Below are 19421 nucleotides of genomic sequence, written 5' to 3'. Positions count from 1 at the left end.
CTAGATGGAAAAGCTTGCATTTCCACAGTCTAACACAAACAGGACTCCAATATCCAGAGGAGCCCATCTGGCATCTTTTACTACCAGAAATTTTAAAAATAAAGGAAGAATTAGGTATTCAGCATTGTAGGTCAGGAATGACCTCCTTCTTTGCCCTCCCCCAGGTATATTTCTACTAGTTGCCAGTAACCTTCTATTCTGGCTGACCAATATGAAAAGCTGAAATGCTATTATTTTCAGTATGCAACTCTGTTCATTATTACATGCTACTGTAATTTATCTACAAGCCTACGTGAAACGTTTGCAAACATACCTTCATCTGCTTGACTGTGTATCGCATCGTTCCAAATGGTCCATCTTTCATAAGCTTCTTCCCCACAACTTTAGCTCGGATCACTGTCATAAGAGAGGAAAAATACAACAAATTATAAACAAACTTATACAACATTCAGGCTAGACCCTCCACTTCAAAAAACGCACTTAGAATAAATTGAGACGAAGGTTGGCCTGGAGTTCTGTTTTATTTTACAGAATAATTTATCTAAATCTCACACACAGTGAAGGCATGTACAGTGGGATGCCAAAGCAAGTATTTAGAGGAAATCCAGTTCTCTGTGAAAAATTAGAACAAGCATTATTTATGTTGAAATCTGACAGCAATCTGCAAAGCAGACTATAACTGGGACCAAGACAGGTTAAAATCTTTGCACCAAGCCACTGGGATGAAGTTTGTATTTAATGTTTTAACTGTCAACATACGGGATGATGTTCAGCAAGGTGCTACTTTTAAATTATTCTTTGGGTACCCAATGCAGCTTCTGTTTCACAATAGCCACAACAATACAGCACAGCACACTGGAATATCTGGGGATTTCACTACAGCTGCCACCTTTCAGATACTGCAAAACTTCAAACAAATGGCTCCCTTGAAAAATGACTACTGTGCAAAAGCAGATTGTTTAGCAACCACCAAGTTCACACTGAAAGCTGCCAGGCCAGCCAGAAGCCACCTGGAAGACAAAGTAAAGCTGATCCATCTGACCTTACATACACTGCACTTCATTTCTTCATGGACACTATGGGGCACTGTGTCTGTGTGCATCAACGCAGCACCCATCCTGACACAGATACCTTCACTGTACCACAGATGAGCTACAGCAACACCTATTGAGCCCAAGTCACCACAGATCAAGGATTTTGTGGTCCCTCAGATGGATTTAGTGGGTAATTTACAATCAGAGCTTAATGAAGAGTTTTCCTGCTCATCTTTTTTTGCTGCATTCCACAAAAAACCCTACTGTTCCATTGACCCTTTTTGATTAAGTTCTTCAATCACCTGTTCATCTCAGTAGGGGAGCAAAGCTTAGTGACTGGGCAGGCATTATTTAGCTAAAGTTCACTACCCCAGGACAATCATCTGACACTATACAAGCACCAGAAGTGGCTTAATTTTTACAAGAAAATGAGATAGAGAAGACCAATCATGGGAAGAATAAGGATCACTGTCAGAAAATTCTAGATCCCAAACACCATTCATATGAACAACAGGACAAAATATAAAATAAAACAAGGAACTCAAGATTCCATCAATTAAGAAAAAAATCAAAACTATAATATAGCCATGCAAATCACAACTAAAATCTTACACATCAAGCTTCTCATTACAAGGGCTATGAAAATTGTACCAGTAGAATAATCCAAAGAATGCAATATAATCATAGCACAACTGAAAATTAATAGCTGTACATAGTAGTGTGAAGTGTCCCTGCCCATGGCAGGTGGATTAGAACTAGATGATTTTAAGGTCCTTTCTAACCCAAACCATTCTATGATCCCATGATAAATTCCCCAGAAACTCTTCTTTTGTTGAAAAAGAGGTATCAGCTGCCTTTGCCTAAAGCTTATCATCATTACAAACAACGCACCTCTGCTGAACATATAGCCCAATGGTTCCACACTACTGAAATCCAGCAACTAAAATGGACCACATATATTTCCTCTGAGCCTATGAAGGTCCTAATTGTAACTCCCTGTGCAAGACAGCTTTCACAGCAATCATTTGCAACATTTCATCTGTGTTCTGCTGAAATGGATCATACTAGTGCATCACAGATAATAATTCATTAAAAAAGGCAGGAAGGCATGGAAGGAAGACAAAGAGGTGGAGGTACTCCCTTGCAAGCAGGAAAACCCAATGAGTTATTGTTTGCTTTGCGACACTACCTAAAAGAAGCAACAAAGCTCAGGGATCCATTCTGCTACGTATAAAAGACATTAAACAAGCACCTTGTTGCTTCATAGCTCATTTACGTTCCAAACAGCTGCAGAATTCCCTTGGAAGAAATGGGGAAAAAAAGGAGGCTAGATCAAATAAATGAAGCAAAAAGCTTGTCCCAGCTTTCTGAATAATCTGAAGAACAGATTTAAAGGAAGAGATAGATCTGGTTTATACACACACCAGTTCCTGGAACTTATTCCATGAGGATGGTGTGAAATGAAGACAGACTCACTCTGCTCTGATTTATACCCAGTGCTTCAGCCAGACTTGTCAAATAAATTTTAAAGTAGGTAAGACAGCCCTGCTGGCTTTGATTCAAAGGACCAACAAAACCTTCATTCATTGAGTGTAAAACTTCATTCTTAATTTTTTATTTCTATTATCCAATGGCAGTAAAAGCAGATTCATCTATTTAACAAGTTGTTCAGACTTCAGTTTGCTCTCTTCTTCACAATTTTAGTGGCTATACTGAAGCATGTCCTTGAGGACTGCAAATATCTTGAAAGAATTGAGTTCTTCCATTTGGTGCCTCCAGCCACCACAACCACTACTGAAGCTACAAAAAACCAGACTGCTTAAGGGTCAGTGAGAAAGAACACTATTTCTTTAAGGCTTTGTGATTCCAGGACACTTCACTAATGCTGGAATCTATACCAAAGGGTGTCAGAAGTCTTATCTTCATCTATTGCATAACTGATACATTGAAATTTAAAAACCTGGTGTTTGCCCATCTGAAATCTGAAATCAACAATTTCAAATCTGAAAATCTGACATCTGAAATCAACAATCCAATCTTCTACCTTATTGACAAGTTTTTCCTGCTCATCATTAATACAGTTAATTAAGAACTATATTAAACTATATTAAGAGGCAATATTGCAAAATGCTAGGGTTCCCAAAACAGAACATTGTTAGCATAAAAGATGACAGGCACACTTCCAATTGCTGACAAAATATCTAAATCCCCATTTTCTTCATGTGCTTCACTGCTAGCTTGGCAGCCCTCTACTTCTAGTTAAGTAGCACAGCCACTTCAGAAAGAAACCAACTTTGATTTATGGACTAATCAACAGCTTCACCACAGGACTGAAGATCCAAAATGTGTATCTACACTAGCATGTAACAGCGTCCCAATTTCAACTAATGCTACCCTTGGAACTAGGTGGAAGGATCTGTATTCTCGTACTACTGTTCACCAATAAAGTTAGAGAAGAACAACCATCCTAAAAACCATGAAAAACTTTAGTGTGGACCATCACTTCAGGCTTTTTGTAAATGGGCAAGCCCCCAGAGAAATTGCCTTTATCACCCAACTGATAACTTTTCTAGGTAAGTTCCTTTCTTTACCAAGAAGCTACGCATTAACAAAGAACCCATCCTGCTTCATTTTTCCCATATTAAAGGAAAAGTCAAGCAGTGAGCCAAGGAGAAGAGGATACTAAAAATTAAGTCTATCCCCTGTATTTTATGATGCTAAATTCTCACCCCCTGAGGATCAGATGCACCTGTGTAACTGGAGAGAAATGCTGGTTTGACAGGACTGCTCAGAGGTTGCTCTGGCATGTCCAGCTTCACCCTAACCCTAAGCCTCCATGTATGAAAGTTGTCTGTAAATCTGCCCAGAACACAGCTCCAAGCTGCAAATCTATAGCCATACATTTCCCTGGTCCCATTTTTGCTTCTTCAAACCACTGCTCACCGGTTATGCTACTGGACCACCTCAGCAGAAGATAAAGAACACTGTTCCTAACTGAGTGGGGGCCATGCATACTTGCCAGAGGAATTATTCATGCTCTACAAACTATCAGAAATTTACAGTATTTCTAGTGCAAATTCAGTCCATGTTATGTTAACAAAGTCAACTGTTTACTTCTGGGTACTCCTACTGCTTAAGCTGAATGAGGCAAAAGGTGCTGTGACTGCTCCCCTGAACTCTTTCCTTCTCCCTGAAGCTCTGTTACAGTCTTGCTATTACTAATGGGAAACTTTATCCCACACAAGTGGTCACCAAAATAGTTGCATATTTTTAAACCACAATTCCTTTGAAGTACTGCCTATGAAAATACTCTGAGATGAATGTTTCTCAGTACTTTGGGGTTTCAGGTCGGGTCATTTTGTGGGACTGGAGCAGTTGGCAAGGTCTCATGAGTGATTTGTAATTATTTATAAAAAGTTAAATTAGATGAGGATGTAAATCTTGATAAGCATGGCAGCCTTAGCATGATTCAAAAAGGAGAAAACACATGTGCTGCTTCTCAACATCTGACATGATTAAAAAAAAATGAGAGAACAGAGAGAAAGAAAAATGGATATTTAGTTTATATTAAAAAATATATTAAGAAAATAACCTGCTGCGTTTGAGAATTCAGGAAATACATCTAACAATCACAAATGATTAATGTATTTATCTCTTTCGCTTTGCCTTTTTTTAATGTAAACTAGCTTAGCGCTTAGGAAAACAGAGATGGCTCAGATTTGCTGCTGGACTAGTACAGAGCAAGCAGCTAATGGTTTGTATTTCACAGACATCTCTAGCATGGCACAAGCTGTCTGCATATGTATGTATACCCACAAAAATGGCTTACATGTCTCCAAAAGTAGACAAACGGGCAATGCCTGACATGAGGAAGTAGACAGGTGGGATTAAGACAAGCATTTGCCAAGATGAGGAAACAACATGGTGAAAAGACTTGTAATTATCGCATTATTTCATCCAGGCACATATGTAGTAGTTCTTTTTCCCACTGAAAAGTAAAGGCATCAGCTGTCCTAGTTCAACCTAGCCTGTGACCTTTATCGGATCCAGCCACTAGATGGTGACACCACCACAAATCTCACCTTTGTTACCGAGAGGCAGCGGTACAGGCGCAATCCAACACCATGAATCCCACTTGCAAGCCCAAACGCACCATGAGAACTAGATGCTTTCAATGCAAGTGGGCTGGCTGTCAACCATTAACAGCATTTTAAGTGGAGGCACACACCCTTTAGAGACCAGGATTTGCTCCAAACCCATTTCCCTTGTGACCAATTACCAGGAATGGCTCAGGAGAGCAACAAATGCTACACTTCTCATTATTGTTTCAAGGATTTATTTTATTGGTGTGCAATATGAGTATTTTTAAGTGAGAGGTTTGGCTGAGATGCATGCTAACTGCACTTAAGAAAAGAATGTGAAGGATTGATGTTGTTTACAAATGAGGACAGAGGGGACAAGTTATTCTCCGAGCTCATTCTTCAATATCCAAACAGTGGCAATATAAAATACATGGAGAGCAGCAACATGACCAAGAGGCTGTTTCTGCTTCTATCCTGAGGCCACTGACTACACCAGAAAATGGACAGCAAAACCAACCCCCATTAGAATGGTAAACTTGGAAATGCTGCCTTAACACTTGACACGGGACATACCAAGGAGGATGGTTGCCATTTTATTCATCCAAAGACTATACAAGGGCTCTTTTCCAAGAGCAATTTACTGAGAACTTTCTACTAACTTTACTAGCAGGTATCTCATTCAGTCTGCCTCACAAAACCTCCTCACTGCCCTGGTACATGCTCGGAGGCTCACATCATGAAAGGTTAAGGTGGCCAGTTATGTTTAAGACTTCTAAGTATACCTAGAACACTACTGAGGTATTGGTTCATTCTGGCATTTACTAGGGTGTCTCCTAAGCTGGTCAAAGCAGGGTGCTTTTACACACAGATTTTCTAGCATTAAGGCTGGTGGTACTGCTCAAAAGACAGAATCACTGTGTCTGTCTTGCTTACTCTCACTAGCTGCATTCCTTTTCCCACTACCCTGGCTGATCTATTAGCAATTATAACCAACACTCTTGACCTCCCTAAAAACAGAGGACCATAACTGCAAGTGGCTTATGTCCTTCGGACTGGAAGTCCGGCCCAGCTATACGCAACCTCTTGGGAAACTATTAAATTGCCTGGTGGCTATAGGCTTATATGAGCAGTAAGTGTGTGGGGCCTGCTTTGGAAGGGGGACAAGAAAGCAGCCTCTCACCATTCCTCCACATCAAAGCAGAACAGAGAGAGAAAAACTGAGGACAGCAGGGGAGTCATGAAGAGGGTATAAAACAACAGACATAAGTCTACAGTCTGTTTGATGATCTGTCTGTACTCTAAGTCACCTCATCCTATATAACCGAAATACAATTATTTTACAAATTAAGAGTACTGAATTTGAAGGTTTCCTGCAACATGAGAGGAGCTTCCTCTTGCCTTGCTCCATTATGAAATCCAACCAAATCCACAAAGGCAAATCAAACCTCTTTTGCTTTGTCTTGGAAGAAGCCAAATCCAGTTCTGTTGACACACAGCATCACTAGAGAACCTTATCCAGAAAGTGAAAAAAAAGATACTGAAGCAAGAGATTCACTGCTGGCTGCTTTCCTCTCACACCCCTCCACAACAAACTACCTCTCATTACTGCAGTCCTTGACCTCTTGCTTTTTCAAAGAGCTGTGAGGAACACTGACTGAGAAAGAACACCTTCTTGACACCAATCACCTCTACCGGCCAGACAGTTGCCACATACATATTGCACTGGAAAGGACTTGTGCTTACTTCAGCAAGCATGTTGGAGAATTAGAACTAGCAATAAAAGTCTAAATAAAACCAGGAAGGCTAGACACCCAGATCTCTTCCGATATTCTAACCATAACTATGGCATTTACTTTTGACCTTCGCTTTACAGATCCAGAAAACTCTGTCTGTGCACAGCAAGGCTGTTTGAAGGCCACACAAAAAATTGGAACACAATTAAATGTCTTCACCCAGGCCCAAGCTCAGCCTAAAACAACTGATCACAGCTGCATTTGCTAAATATTAACCAGGTTTCCCATCCCTGCAGATTTCCTTGCCACTAGGAGTCTGTTTGAACAACATGCTGTACTGCTTTATTTCCAACACTACAAAATAAGGAGTGATACAACTCTTGCATACAAGCCCATGAGTGCATCAGACCTCCCATCACTTCAAAATATATAAACTACTCTAGAAGGGCTTTACTTGAGAGAAAGTGAATCCTCCCAACAAGACCACAGATTGAAAATGCAAGGCTGCATAAAACAGGCAGAACTTGGTTCATGCTTGGTATTTCACCTGTAGCTTACCAAACTGGATACAAATTTTCTGATGGCAACAGTAGAAAGCATTTGTCTCCCTTCCTGTATGGTGCATCTCACCCTATGGAAGCCCAAGCTCTCTTTGAAATACATTAGAATCAGAAAGGAGAGGTCCCTGTTAAACAAGAAACTGCAAATTTTCTTCTAGACATTTCATTCAGAGCCCTATATGCAATTAGGCTGAAGACTCTTCAGATTGCCCAGCACTGCCCCAGCACCTAACTCCTGATGTTAGCTCCCTTGCTTTCCCATCATACACAGACAGTCTGTTGGGAGGATGGAGGAAAGACTTGAAGTGAGGAGAAAGAAAGGAAGGATCTAAAATGCATTTATATCCAGCTATAAGTAGAATCTTTTAGATCTAGATGGTATGTTTCATGTCAAGGGAAAACAGCTTCAGGAAATACCTTGTGATAAACACAGAGAAGCTAAAGGAAATAAAAGGAAAAAAAAATAATACCGTGTCTGTTGTTACCAGCTATTACACCTACTAAACTCAGGGAAGTCAAGTAGACCCAATAGATTATCTAGAACAGGTGAGTCACAGGAGTTACAGGCATCGCTAAATTAGTCTCAGCTTACATCAATAAAACATTCTAGGTTTGCTATGGTTGTAAGCAAACAAGACACACTGCAGACTACATAATGAGCATGCCTATAGCCTTGAGAAACCTCTGGTAAAAGAAAAAGAGAAATCAATGTCATTCCTGCCAACTAGTCATTTCTTTTTTTTTTGGTAGGCATTCTTTTAACTTCCCACCTAAATATTTAATTAGTTACTAAAAGCTGAATTCAGGCAAAAGGCAATAGGCAAGTATCAGATAAAAGAAGGAAAAGTGATAAAAGCAGAGGGAAGGAGTATCAAGCGACAGAGTGCAGTAGAGAGATACCTTGCACCTCTCTCCAAGGGATGGTTTCAGCAGAGTGTGTTTTGCCTCATTTTGTGCCACTGCCAAAGAAAGAACTGCTTGCAGCCAAGGTTAGTGTTGGAAAGATGGTTGTCAAAACCAACGTACAAAAGCACTTCCAAACCCAGCTTACAACAGTGGATAAAAATAACAAGCATGTGACTCAAAGCAGGTCAGGCAATGTGCAGCTCAGAACACCTTTTCCATTTTCTTTTGGTTTTCGTAAGATCTGTGCAGTAAGATTTAACTCAGTCCTCACTTCCAGATCAGCTACTTCTAGACAGAGTAAATACTGGATGAGGGGAAGGCAGGCTGAAACAGGCAAGGCTCTGGTTTCTCATAGCTCTTTGGAATTGCTCAAAGAAGCCACAGGTCTAAGCTTTCCACTCAGACAACATGGCAGAGCTGAAGTGAGACCAATTAGGGGCAAATGGAAACCATATGTGATTTTAATGAAACGAGGAGCTGGTGCACATGACTTACCACTGCAGCAGCATTTACTGCCCAAAAAGAATGTGCATCTGGTATCGATCATTTCCCAACCCATCAAGTGAGCAGTAACATGGAAAGCAAATTGCAGCATATGATGAGAGATGAATTGCCTAAGGAAGCATAGCTAGTGGAGCAGCCTCTCAAAGGAGAAAACATGTCCTCTCCCTGTGATTTAGTAATAACAGTTGCAAGTGAGGCTGATCTTCCATTTCCATGGATCATGATAATAAACTACAAGAATGAGTGCTAGAGTGATTAAAATGGATCAAGTGGTATTTTAAAGAACCTACTACAATCATAGAAATCTGATTCTGATTCACATGGGGCAGACTTTTACTGCCTTGAGGTTATGGGCACTGCTTAAAGAATAAATACAGTCCTCAAGTGTGATGTCCTTTGCTGCAAGTATTCAAATAAAGTTGCTTTCACACATACATCAAAAGCAAGGAAACTTAAGGCTGAAGAGGCAGTGTAGATGCATTATTTTTTCCGTTTTTTTCTTTTTGACTGCGTAATTCCCAGGAAGTTTCAGTTCTGCTGAGAAAGGAAAGTCCTTAGCCTGCAAAGCTGTAGATAAGTTGCTCTACCGGGATATGGTCATTCTGTCTGCAATCTGTTGTGTGGCAGCTTGATATCTGTTTCTCAGAGCAAAACCACTATCTTCACCAAGCAGCCTAGAGACTGCTCACATACATCCCAAGATGGGGGGTGGAGAAGATGCTCTGATCCAGCACTCAACCATGTACATACAGCGAATGTCCACGGCTTGAAATTGGTAGATGCTACTTTGCATGTCATTTAATAGTGAGACATCTGCAAAGCCAGATACACAGAACTGGCATATCCTTGCTCCTTGGTGCTAGGCCTCCTCTGTTGGATATCCAGATTTAACGAGTGTAATAAAATCATCACTGTCTTTTTTAAAGAGACAAGAGAAAATTCTTGAGCCAAACCTGCTTATTTCTTAGTCTTCCTTATCCCACCATGCAATTCATGAACACACTGGGAGTTCACATCCAAATGGTCCAACAGGAGGAGGAGGAAGGAGAGCCCAGCTAAAGAGAACAACTGAAGGCAGTTTTATCCTGCACATTAGAACTAGGGCAGCTCTAACAAGCCATGTAAACCTTTCAAAACAGGGAGTATCAAAAGCTACAGGCCTGGACACTCCCTGCTTCAGCAACTTCAGAGGACTCTTGCTTCAGCACCTTGCCCAGCTGGGATGGGTGCCAGCATTCTGCAAGGAGGCTGCACTCCACTGATCACATGGTTTATGCTCAATTTTGCACGTAGGAGCTAGGGAGGAAGAACCATTTGGGAACATGTATAGATTTCAAGGGTACTGGGTGGGTCTGCAAATTCCTTCCTGCATTAGAAAACTTGCATTAAACTGATAGGCTGAGCAGCTGTCCACACCAAAGAAGTATATGTATTTAACCAGATCAGGCCTATATGTGCTGCTCTGCTGTTCCTATTTGCACTGGACCTGACCTAGTATTATGTTCTGCTGTACCCTGGAATTAAACCTGTATTCAAACATTTTTTCCTGTGAGAAGACAGGAGCATTGCCCACCATTCTTGAGCCATTATAAATAGTTCAGAAGCTGACAGCCTCTGCAGACTCTTCACATACACTAGATGTGTCCATGACACAGTTCCGGTTTATCATAATGCTTAAGGAATGTACTAATTGCCCATTTTATTAATGTCTATTATGCAACCACAGTCAATACTATATGGCTGAGCTTAGTTACACAAAGAATTTTATCCTAGAGTCTGAGCACTATGTAAAGACTTAGGTATAGCACTCAGATTCTGATACAGTGTTCATTAAAGCAAGTGGAAAACCTTCCTTCGTCCTAAATCAGCCTCATGTACCACGATTCCCAGTCAGACTACAGGTCAAGATCATGAAAGTATTAGGGCAAACTTCACACTGACCAATTTTCCTACTTCCCAGGAGAGTGATATGAGATGTCTCATGAAAGGGGTAATGAGAAGACCTGGAAGTCTAAGAACATCTATAAGCAACAACTCTTTACATGAGTAACAGAAATACTGTACATCCTCTAGCTCTGAAGACACAGATTTTCCCTGTGCAATGACACAGGGCGCTGGCAGCAGAAAAGGTAGGCAGGCACTTCAGTTCTCAGAAGCTCCTTGACTATTCTACTGACAGACTGGCCAAAATTGTTCTGTAGAAACTGCAGTAGACAAACTGTAACCATCTTGTTCTCTTACTACCCAAGCTTCCTTCACACAAACTTTTCATTACAATTTCATGTTCATAAACAGTCTATCAGAATAGGGCTGTTCTGATAGGCTACAGAAAAGCCATCATCAGCAAAGATTTCCAGAAGTTTTGTGGCACTATTTGGATGCTCATATGCATCCTTGTATTCCCAATGAAATATTAATGAGATAGGACTCTTAGCTAGACTTCTGTAAGCACAGAGAACACACAGAATGGTTAACAGTGCCTGTCTACCAACAACTGTTGACTTTTTTTGTTTGTTTTTTTTTGCACAACAGGTACTTTTATAAATCCAAGACCAACCAATTTATTCCTAGTCAGTATTGCTAATTAGTAGGTTTTATATGGTAATTCTCAAGTCTGACCATATGAATCTGATATTTACTTAAAGCGAACCTACCTGTCAGCTCATCTGTGCTATTAGTTTGAGAGCTTTGTCATGTATTCTAGTAAAAATTTCTCTAAAATTCCAATTTGGGGAAGGTAAGCCTGCATTCTGGTATGACTTCTTAGGTGTCCTTGTAACTTCAGAAAAAAAAAACCAAACCCACAAACACAAGAGGTCACAAGATATGGTTGGATAGCCGTTTCACAGCCGCCCTGGCACAGTGATGGCTATTTCTGAATGCTCTAAGGCCCATTAACTTTTTGGGACACAGAAGTTGTCTGGACACTGCACTGCTGAATGTTTACAGATAAGGGTAATCCAGGGTATACCCTAAGCCTGGCTGCTTCCTGCCTATGTCTCCTGAGACATCGCCTTAACAGGACTGTTCTGGCAAAGTTAGGAATCACCCTCCCAAGAGACACCTTTTCAGGGCTCCAGTTCAGCTCACACCTGGAACACAGGTGTAAGCATGTTTAAATATTGTCAGGGAGGAAACTAACAGAAACACAAGGGGAAATACCTTGTCTCAGTCCAACGGCAGCAGTACTACAACCACAAACTTGTTTGTTCATTAATGTAGCAAAGCCGAAGAGAACTGCCCATTGCCAAGGACTGAGCAAGTTTATGAAATGTAGATTTGTGTTTTAAATGGAACTCTCAGCATTCAAAAAAAGCTAACTATAAACCCCAGAGGACTCGTGAACTGCATTCTCTTCCAGCTTGAGAGGTAGTGTGTAACCAGATCAAAATCAGCACTTCCACAAGGAGAGGCTGTCACTGTCAAATCGTCAGGGATGGCACTGGTAGAAACATTTCATGAAATACTGTTTCCTGTCAGGAAACATGATTTTACTTAAGTCATGAATTTCTAAGGAAAGCATTAACTGCATCAAAATTAGGTTTTATTTCTCTTCTCAGAAAAACTGAGACCTATTTTCATCCTGAATCAGCATTTCGCTTCAACTGCACTTGAAGTCTTAATGTTGATGTGAAATGACATCTTTGTTCAAAATGCACATTTTGAATTAAGCCTTCCAAATATTAGATTCAGATGCATCAGAATCATTTTTCCCAGAAGATTCCATGCAGAAGACTGGTATTTTCAGATTTCCCCTCACATTTCAGATTGGATAAATTTCCAGCATTTCAAAATTCTCTATGGAACAGAAATTCTGACCCTCTCCAACAAGTTTCTAGACTTCCTTTTCACTGTATAAATCAGAGGTGACAACAAGAAGCTCTAACGACAGAAGCAAGAGTAAATTCCATTTTTCCCCTCGTTTTTCAGAAGCAGTGAGTAAATTCAAACCATGAGAGCTGCAGGTGCTGAAAAATGGCATAACGTCAAAAAGTAAGCCATTATTCCCTATGATCTCAAAGAGTATCTGAACTAAGCATTCAACATCAGAGATCAGTCCTTTAACTTAGTGTGCCAATAAAAGTCTGTCAACACTGCAGGCTGTAAATGAACACAGACATACTAGAGCTATCTTTAAAAAGTGACTTAGGATACCGCAAACACATTAATTTAACCTGTTCCTCAAGTAAAACATTGGCCTGCTGAGCACTTGTACTTTGAGTCTGCAGGCAAGTCAACTCTATGACAAATGCCTTCCTACTCGCTTTTTCCTTTTTAGCCGTTTCCAACATTTTGAAGCAGTATTGTTCGATTGCAGGCTGCTTCCTGAAGCTGCTTCCTTCAACTGCCTGTTGAACCCAGTGGGAATCTTTCCACTGATTTTAATTGGAGCGGAATCAGGCCCTAAAAAGTAGTGGTGGAATCCCCAGACTTACGAACTGAACAGCTGTCTCTGCCTTGCCGAAAGAAAAGTTATTCCTGCAGCTGTTTTCCCCTAAGTGCCATTGCTCCAAACTGTAACAGGACTGGAGGGAGGGAGAGAAGGTGGAATTTTAATAACCTATTAAAAAAGGAGCATGGGCCATTGCGCAGCAGCTCTTTCAGTTCTACTCAAGCAGGGTCACTGCTGCCAGGCTCAAACAGCCCTAAGGGCACGGGAAAAGTCCTCTTCTTGTTTTCACATCTCATTCACAGAATGGATAACGAGGGGGAGGGGGGAATCAGCTTTAGGGTTAATTAGCACCATGAACAGACAGCTGCATTGTCATTAGAAGTTCAAGAAGTCAGCCGGGTCATCACTGAACTGCAAGATGTACACACACGCACACATGAGGCACACGCCTAAGCCTGGACTTTTAACAGCCTTGTTGGGCTCTGATTTTCCACCACCCCAAGGGAGACACTTTGAGTCAAGAACACTGAACTGCTGTAGCTCTGTGGAGAAGACAGAAGCACAAAGACACTCCCTCTGAATAGCAGTTGTTCATCCCCTTGGAACTGCTTAATTTCACACTTAATATACCAACTAAGAACAGTTACACGGCTTTTTTTCTCCTGAGAAAAACCAGAGGTGTGGCTTACCAATGTATAGTTTCACGTCCACTTCTAACATTCTGTGAGATAAGCAGAAGCCTAGTTAACACAACCAGGCTATTAGTGCACGGTTTCCTTCCACAAGCAAGGAAGCTGAGGAAGTGCAAGTGCATATTAGCAAATACAGAAATGAGCATGTGTGAATAATAATAAAAAGATAAAACCTCTAAAATGACAAGGAATGCTACTAATAAGTTTTGGAGCAGCACTAGCCTCAAAGAGTCACAAGTTGGCTTACAAACAAAACCGACAAACTATCCAACTATGCAAAACAGCCACAGATTACATTCTCATGGCCACAGTTTGCAGGAACATTTTCTGGCAAGGGATTTTACTGAAAATGCACCCCAACAAGTAAGGATTCCCCTGCCACCTTCCAAACAGGGTAGGGAAGAAATACAACCTTGTATAGTTGAAGCACTACTGCTTCTACAGAAAGCAAACTGGTATTGCCTGGTCCTGTCAGCTGTAGCTTTACTGGCAACACATTCTAAAACCAAAATGGGGCTGAAATCACTGTCATTGTAGCGAAATTTCACCAAAACATAGTTTCTGCAAAAGGAACTCAGATTCTGCTTGCCTTTCCTATTAAATTGGCAGGCAAATATGTAGCTAGCTCATAAGAGTGTAAGTTCCATTCAGTGCTTGGTCTTTGCCAAGGGAAATTTCTCTGGGAATACAGAAACAAGGTTACTTCTTATTACTATTTTAACCATTATAGCTCTGTTGATTCCAGCATACACTCGTTATCCAAATTACTGAACTTAAATACATTTATGACAATACAGCTGTTGCAGCAACTGTAGCAGGGATGGCCTCATGAGGAAAAAGAGATATAGTCCAAAATTCAGTGGGGAAACAACATGCATCAGCACTTTCATTCTAATTTCCCAAGTGATGATGGCTGCTGTGAGCTCTGATAGATTTCATCAGAGAAGAACATCCAAGTGGGCTAAAGCAGCTCCTCTTTGACAACTCCTCTCCATTTTTTTTTCTCTCTCATTCAGGACTCTGGGTAATTTTTTGAACAAAACCTGCCTTTTTCCATGTTTTTCTATTGTATAACCTGGTGGTGCTGCCTCAAAACACCACCACAATAACAGTTTTGGTCAATCTTTCCTTGGTCCACGCATACATTGAGATATATATACTGGAAGGAACCCTGCCATGTGCTGACACCTCATGATGGCTTGATGAACAAATATGGAGCCTGAATAAAAACATGAACCCCCAAGTGTGCCAAGGCGACTATCACCGTAAGATCCTGTTCTGCTCGCTCTCCTGTCCAACCTTGTCAGGATGTGTGTAGGCAATACTGTCAAATTCAGAAGAGGGGAGCTTTGCACAGCACAAAAGGACAAAGTTTACGTCAATGGCCCAAGCTGCCATACTGCATAAAAGACAAACAGGAAAACAGTTTCTGAGACAGGAGGGAAAGACAGATCCAGTGCTTTCCTTTGCCCTACCTCTTCCAATAGCCATTAGTACTGGAGGAAATCAGTATGAGAGAAGGGCGTTCAGAAACAAACATGAGATCTTGCACGGACAGGAAGGAACCTATTGGCTTGAAAACTTTCCGGTACTAGTGAAAGCTTTGTTTCCCATCCAGCCAAATACACAGGTGCTATATGCTTCTTTCAATCTACACTATTTCTTCAACCAGTTTAAACATGGCATTGGAATAAAGGTGTGTAAAGGCCTGCTTCCCAGTTAAGTTTGCTATTTTCTCAAAGCGTCAGGCTATTGGAAGGCACAAGTCTCCTTAGGACCAAGCTGGCAGTGCTATTCCAGCAGGGTCCTACTAAATCACACAACACAGAGGGACACAGGGCTCTGTAATACAAGAATTTATTAGTTCTAGCTTTATAGTCCTGTAATTACTTGGCCTCAGGAGAATCCTCAGAATAAAGTATGAGTAAATACATGATTCCCATCCTGTTGGCCTCCCAGTCAAACAGAAGAGCAAACCAGAATACACTGGGAAATTCAAGAGACAGCTGCACATGGGAGGTAGATTAGACATTGCTACTGATAAAAAAATGACTCTAAAGTAACAAGTCTCTTTAAAGAGTTTTGGAAGGAAATTAAAACTGCAGGGTCTGAAACAATCTCTAACTATGAGGAATGAGGATGACAGCAACAAAACAGGGCTATGGGAAAGTTAGACTATCCCACATCAGGCTTCTGGGAGCATCAGCATTGGAACTCTAGCCTAGCTGGACAATGCATATGACTAACCATCACAGGTTCTGCTGCAGGATGCTTGTTCCAAAGCAAAGGTGTTAAAGGCAACATACTTCTAAGGGTCATTGGCTATTTGCCACATCTAGTCAAGGTCCTTTCTGAAGGGGTAATATTCCATTGAAACCTTCCTGTGATAATTTGGGGTCTCTTGAAATGCCACCTAGGAATTCGGTTTGCTATTGTAGTCTCCTCTATTTCTGTGCCTCTGTAAAGCTGCAAATTATTGCATAGTGGGGGAAAAGCAGGACAGCTGCTTAATTCTATTGAAATATACTGTCTGTAGAGAAGATGGAAACAGATTTATTGAAGTCTCCTTTTTATCTTGATCCTCTAAGGAAATAACCAACTAAATCCTTAATCCCCCACCCCCTTGGAAAAAATAAAAGGGAAAAAAAAATAAAAGGAAAATAAGAACAAGGGTCAGGTGCTGCTCCTCATATTTAGAGAAGTAAAACAAAGGGCTTAAGAATTCATCCTGCCCTTTCTCCCAGCATAATCCTCAGCAATACTGAAGCTCTTGCACAGGAACTGCCATTCTTGTCTTCCCACGCTTCTCTGGGTTGCGATTTTTGCCCTGCGGGATGCTAAGGGAAGAGCCCTGTGTTTTGTGGCTGTCGAAGTACTGTACATGATGGCTACTTAAGTGCCCCAGGGGTCACTTTTTGTTGTTTTATTTCCTCTTGGTCTGATCCTCATCACCAATGTGTTTAATGTATTCATTATTGCAAGTGCTATACTTTTGCCTGCAGTGTGGTCCCTCGACTAGTGTCTCCAGTTCCTTCTTAAACCTCTTTTCCTCACCCTCCCATCTCCCAAATACCAGAGATTTTTCAGTTTTTAGCTCTGTGCCATCTGTAGTGTATTATTTATTGGAGGAAACTGTTTACTTATAAACAGGCCCGTGTATCCCAGTCCAGAGGTATGATGAACAGGGAGACTGTGTCATTCTTAGAGGACTCCCTCTGTTTTCCCAGGGAAATTTAAAGCAGGGGACCCAGCAACCTCACACTTCACAAGTTAAAACAGAGGAATTGTGCACTTCACAAGAGCTGCTCTAAAGGCTGCTTCGCAGTGTTACCTCAATCCCTTTTAATCTGTAATGTCCATTTCTCTAGACCTATGAAAAGCAGGAGGGATATTTATAGTAGGAAAAGACAGGAAGTAGGAAACTGGGGTGGGTGTTTGGAAAGCATATAAAGGGCTTGGAACAGAGAGGCCATCCTGGAACTCCTTTCCCCAAAAGAACCTGGAGCTCAAGGAGAAGTGTCTCAAGAATAGCTGGCTTTCTACAGATATCCTCTGGCTCCCTCCTCCTCTACCTGCTGCCTTTCCAACACCAGCCATTTCCTGTCTTTCAAAGTCAAGTGGAAGTTTTCCATTTCGTGGTTTTCCTGTCTTGGTACAAGCAAGCACATTTATTTTCCCCTTATATTTTAACTGTTTGGAGACCTGCTCACTAGGGGGAGAGCTTTCTATCTACTGCTGATCCAAGAAATTTGAGAGGGCTGATTACACGTCAGAGGAGCAAGATCTTTGCTTGTTCATGTATTCAGTGAGCATGAGAGATTGAACTGGTTGTCTGAACAAATGCTCCAGTGCTCTTCTATAGATAATTAACATAATGCCAGCAGGCCTCCCTGCAAGCTGCACTGCAGTAACACCCAATACTGAGGGAAACATGGAGAAAAGGAAACAGATCTTGAAGTCCGCATACTGTAATTACAATACAGCATGAGGGTGTTAAAATTCACGTCCCTCAGTCCAGGCCAGCAGGAGCTTGGGTCATTTTGAACATGGCCCTTTAGAACAAAAGTACTCTTGTTTCCTATGTGCTGTTGTGGGATTTTTTTAGTATTTTTTTTTAATGAACCACTAGGAAGCAAGAAGTAAGAATGTGCAATGCGGTTGCACCCGGTGTAATCATTACTATCTGTGCAAGCATTGTGCGAATTTGGTGCAATTACTGTTTTGCTGAAGTACCAGTGATCATGCAGGCCAGCAGAACCTGGGCCTTTTCATGTCAAATTTAAGGAATTAAGAAGCGAAAACAAATCTATGAGGTCTTTTTTTCACCCTTAGACCCTTTCAAATACCTTTCTTTCCCTCCCTAATAAATTAGTTCTAACCTCTTATGACACTTTAACAACAGATGGGTAACTAAGGAAGATGGAACTCCCTTTAACTCACCTGGCAGAAATAAAAGGAGCCCAAGCCCTGCTCACACACGCATGCAACCTGCACTTCTTGAAGGGCTATTTGAAGGAACTTTGCATTCATCTGAATGAAGGAAGGCAACAACTTGGCTAGTGTCCAGCAGGAGTAAAGTACGTGTGCTCTGTCTATGGTCAGTCCACCCAGCCAGGTTTTTTCCAAGCCTAAGCCTCGACTGCCAGTCATAAATAAGTATTCTACAGGCTGTTAGAGATCAATCAGTAGAGCATCATATAGTTTTATGCAGGTTCTCCTATTTATGTGTTCCCTGAAGCCACAGTACCCATTCACTTTCCTGGATGAATAAGATGCACCTTACGCATGCCCCCCATTGTTTCAGATGGTATGGCTTATCACATGTCACAGCTTCTTAGCTTAACCACTTGTATCTAGCTGTTTATCAATGCTTCCATACAGCATTTCTTCCTTCTTCAGTAAACCTTCTCTCCTTCTCATATTCTAAGACTAGTCTTTGAAGGGCTTTTACCACTTCTACACTCCTAAATACCTTCTCCCATTACAAGTTTCCCACTAAATTGCTGTGATCGTCTTCTTCCCCCCCCACTTGTAACAAGACTTAAGTTTTCACAGCTGAGCCCACAGGCACAGAACACTAGTTCCCCACTAGCACTGGCCACGACCTTATCCCCAAGCTGACAATGGCCTCCCTGACATTCTCCCCAAGCACTGCTTTCTGCTGGTTCTTGTTGCATTGCAGTCCCGGGAGAAACACCCCAAATCACCTCCTTTCTTCCTAAAATAAAAATGAGATTCTACATGTGAAGCAAACCATAGCAGGTATTTGATGAGGTTTGATGTTATTTTTTGCATATGCATGCCTCTGCTATTTAACTTGAGTTTAATTGTCTGCATACACTGTTTCTAAGGGCTGAAGTTGCCCTTTGGAAAGGTCTTATATAAACACTAGCAGGAATTTGGACTATTCATAGTCAACATTTATTTTAGCAGCACACAACTCAAGAGACTTCTATCTTGTTTCCAAAAGACTCCCAGAATCTTTTCTAGCTCACAGCAGCACTGAATAAATAAAAT

At 41.2% G+C, this 19421-nt stretch overlaps 2 protein-coding genes across 3 annotated transcripts in view; one reads left to right on the top strand and one right to left on the bottom strand.

The window, feature by feature from the left end:
- SYN3 (synapsin III) overlaps positions 1 to 19421 on the top strand; it is a gene marked incomplete at both ends in the record, with an annotated part of 176309 nt that overhangs the window by 61241 nt on the left and 95647 nt on the right. The window lies entirely within an intron of this gene.
- TIMP3 (TIMP metallopeptidase inhibitor 3) overlaps positions 1 to 19421 on the bottom strand; it is a 38566-nt gene that overhangs the window by 12058 nt on the left and 7087 nt on the right. Inside the window, exon 2 of the mRNA XM_080612044.1 lies at positions 314 to 396. Coding sequence (XP_080468170.1) covers positions 314 to 396 — 83 coding nt within the window. The remainder of the gene's footprint in view (positions 1 to 313; positions 397 to 19421) is intronic.

Source organism: Psittacula echo (assembly GCF_963264785.1).
Source record: "Psittacula echo genome assembly, chromosome: 1".
Classification (NCBI taxonomy): Eukaryota; Metazoa; Chordata; class Aves; order Psittaciformes; family Psittacidae; genus Psittacula; species Psittacula echo.
The sequence above is the reverse complement of the archived record's forward strand: the minus strand, read 5'-3'. Positions and strand labels throughout refer to the sequence as shown.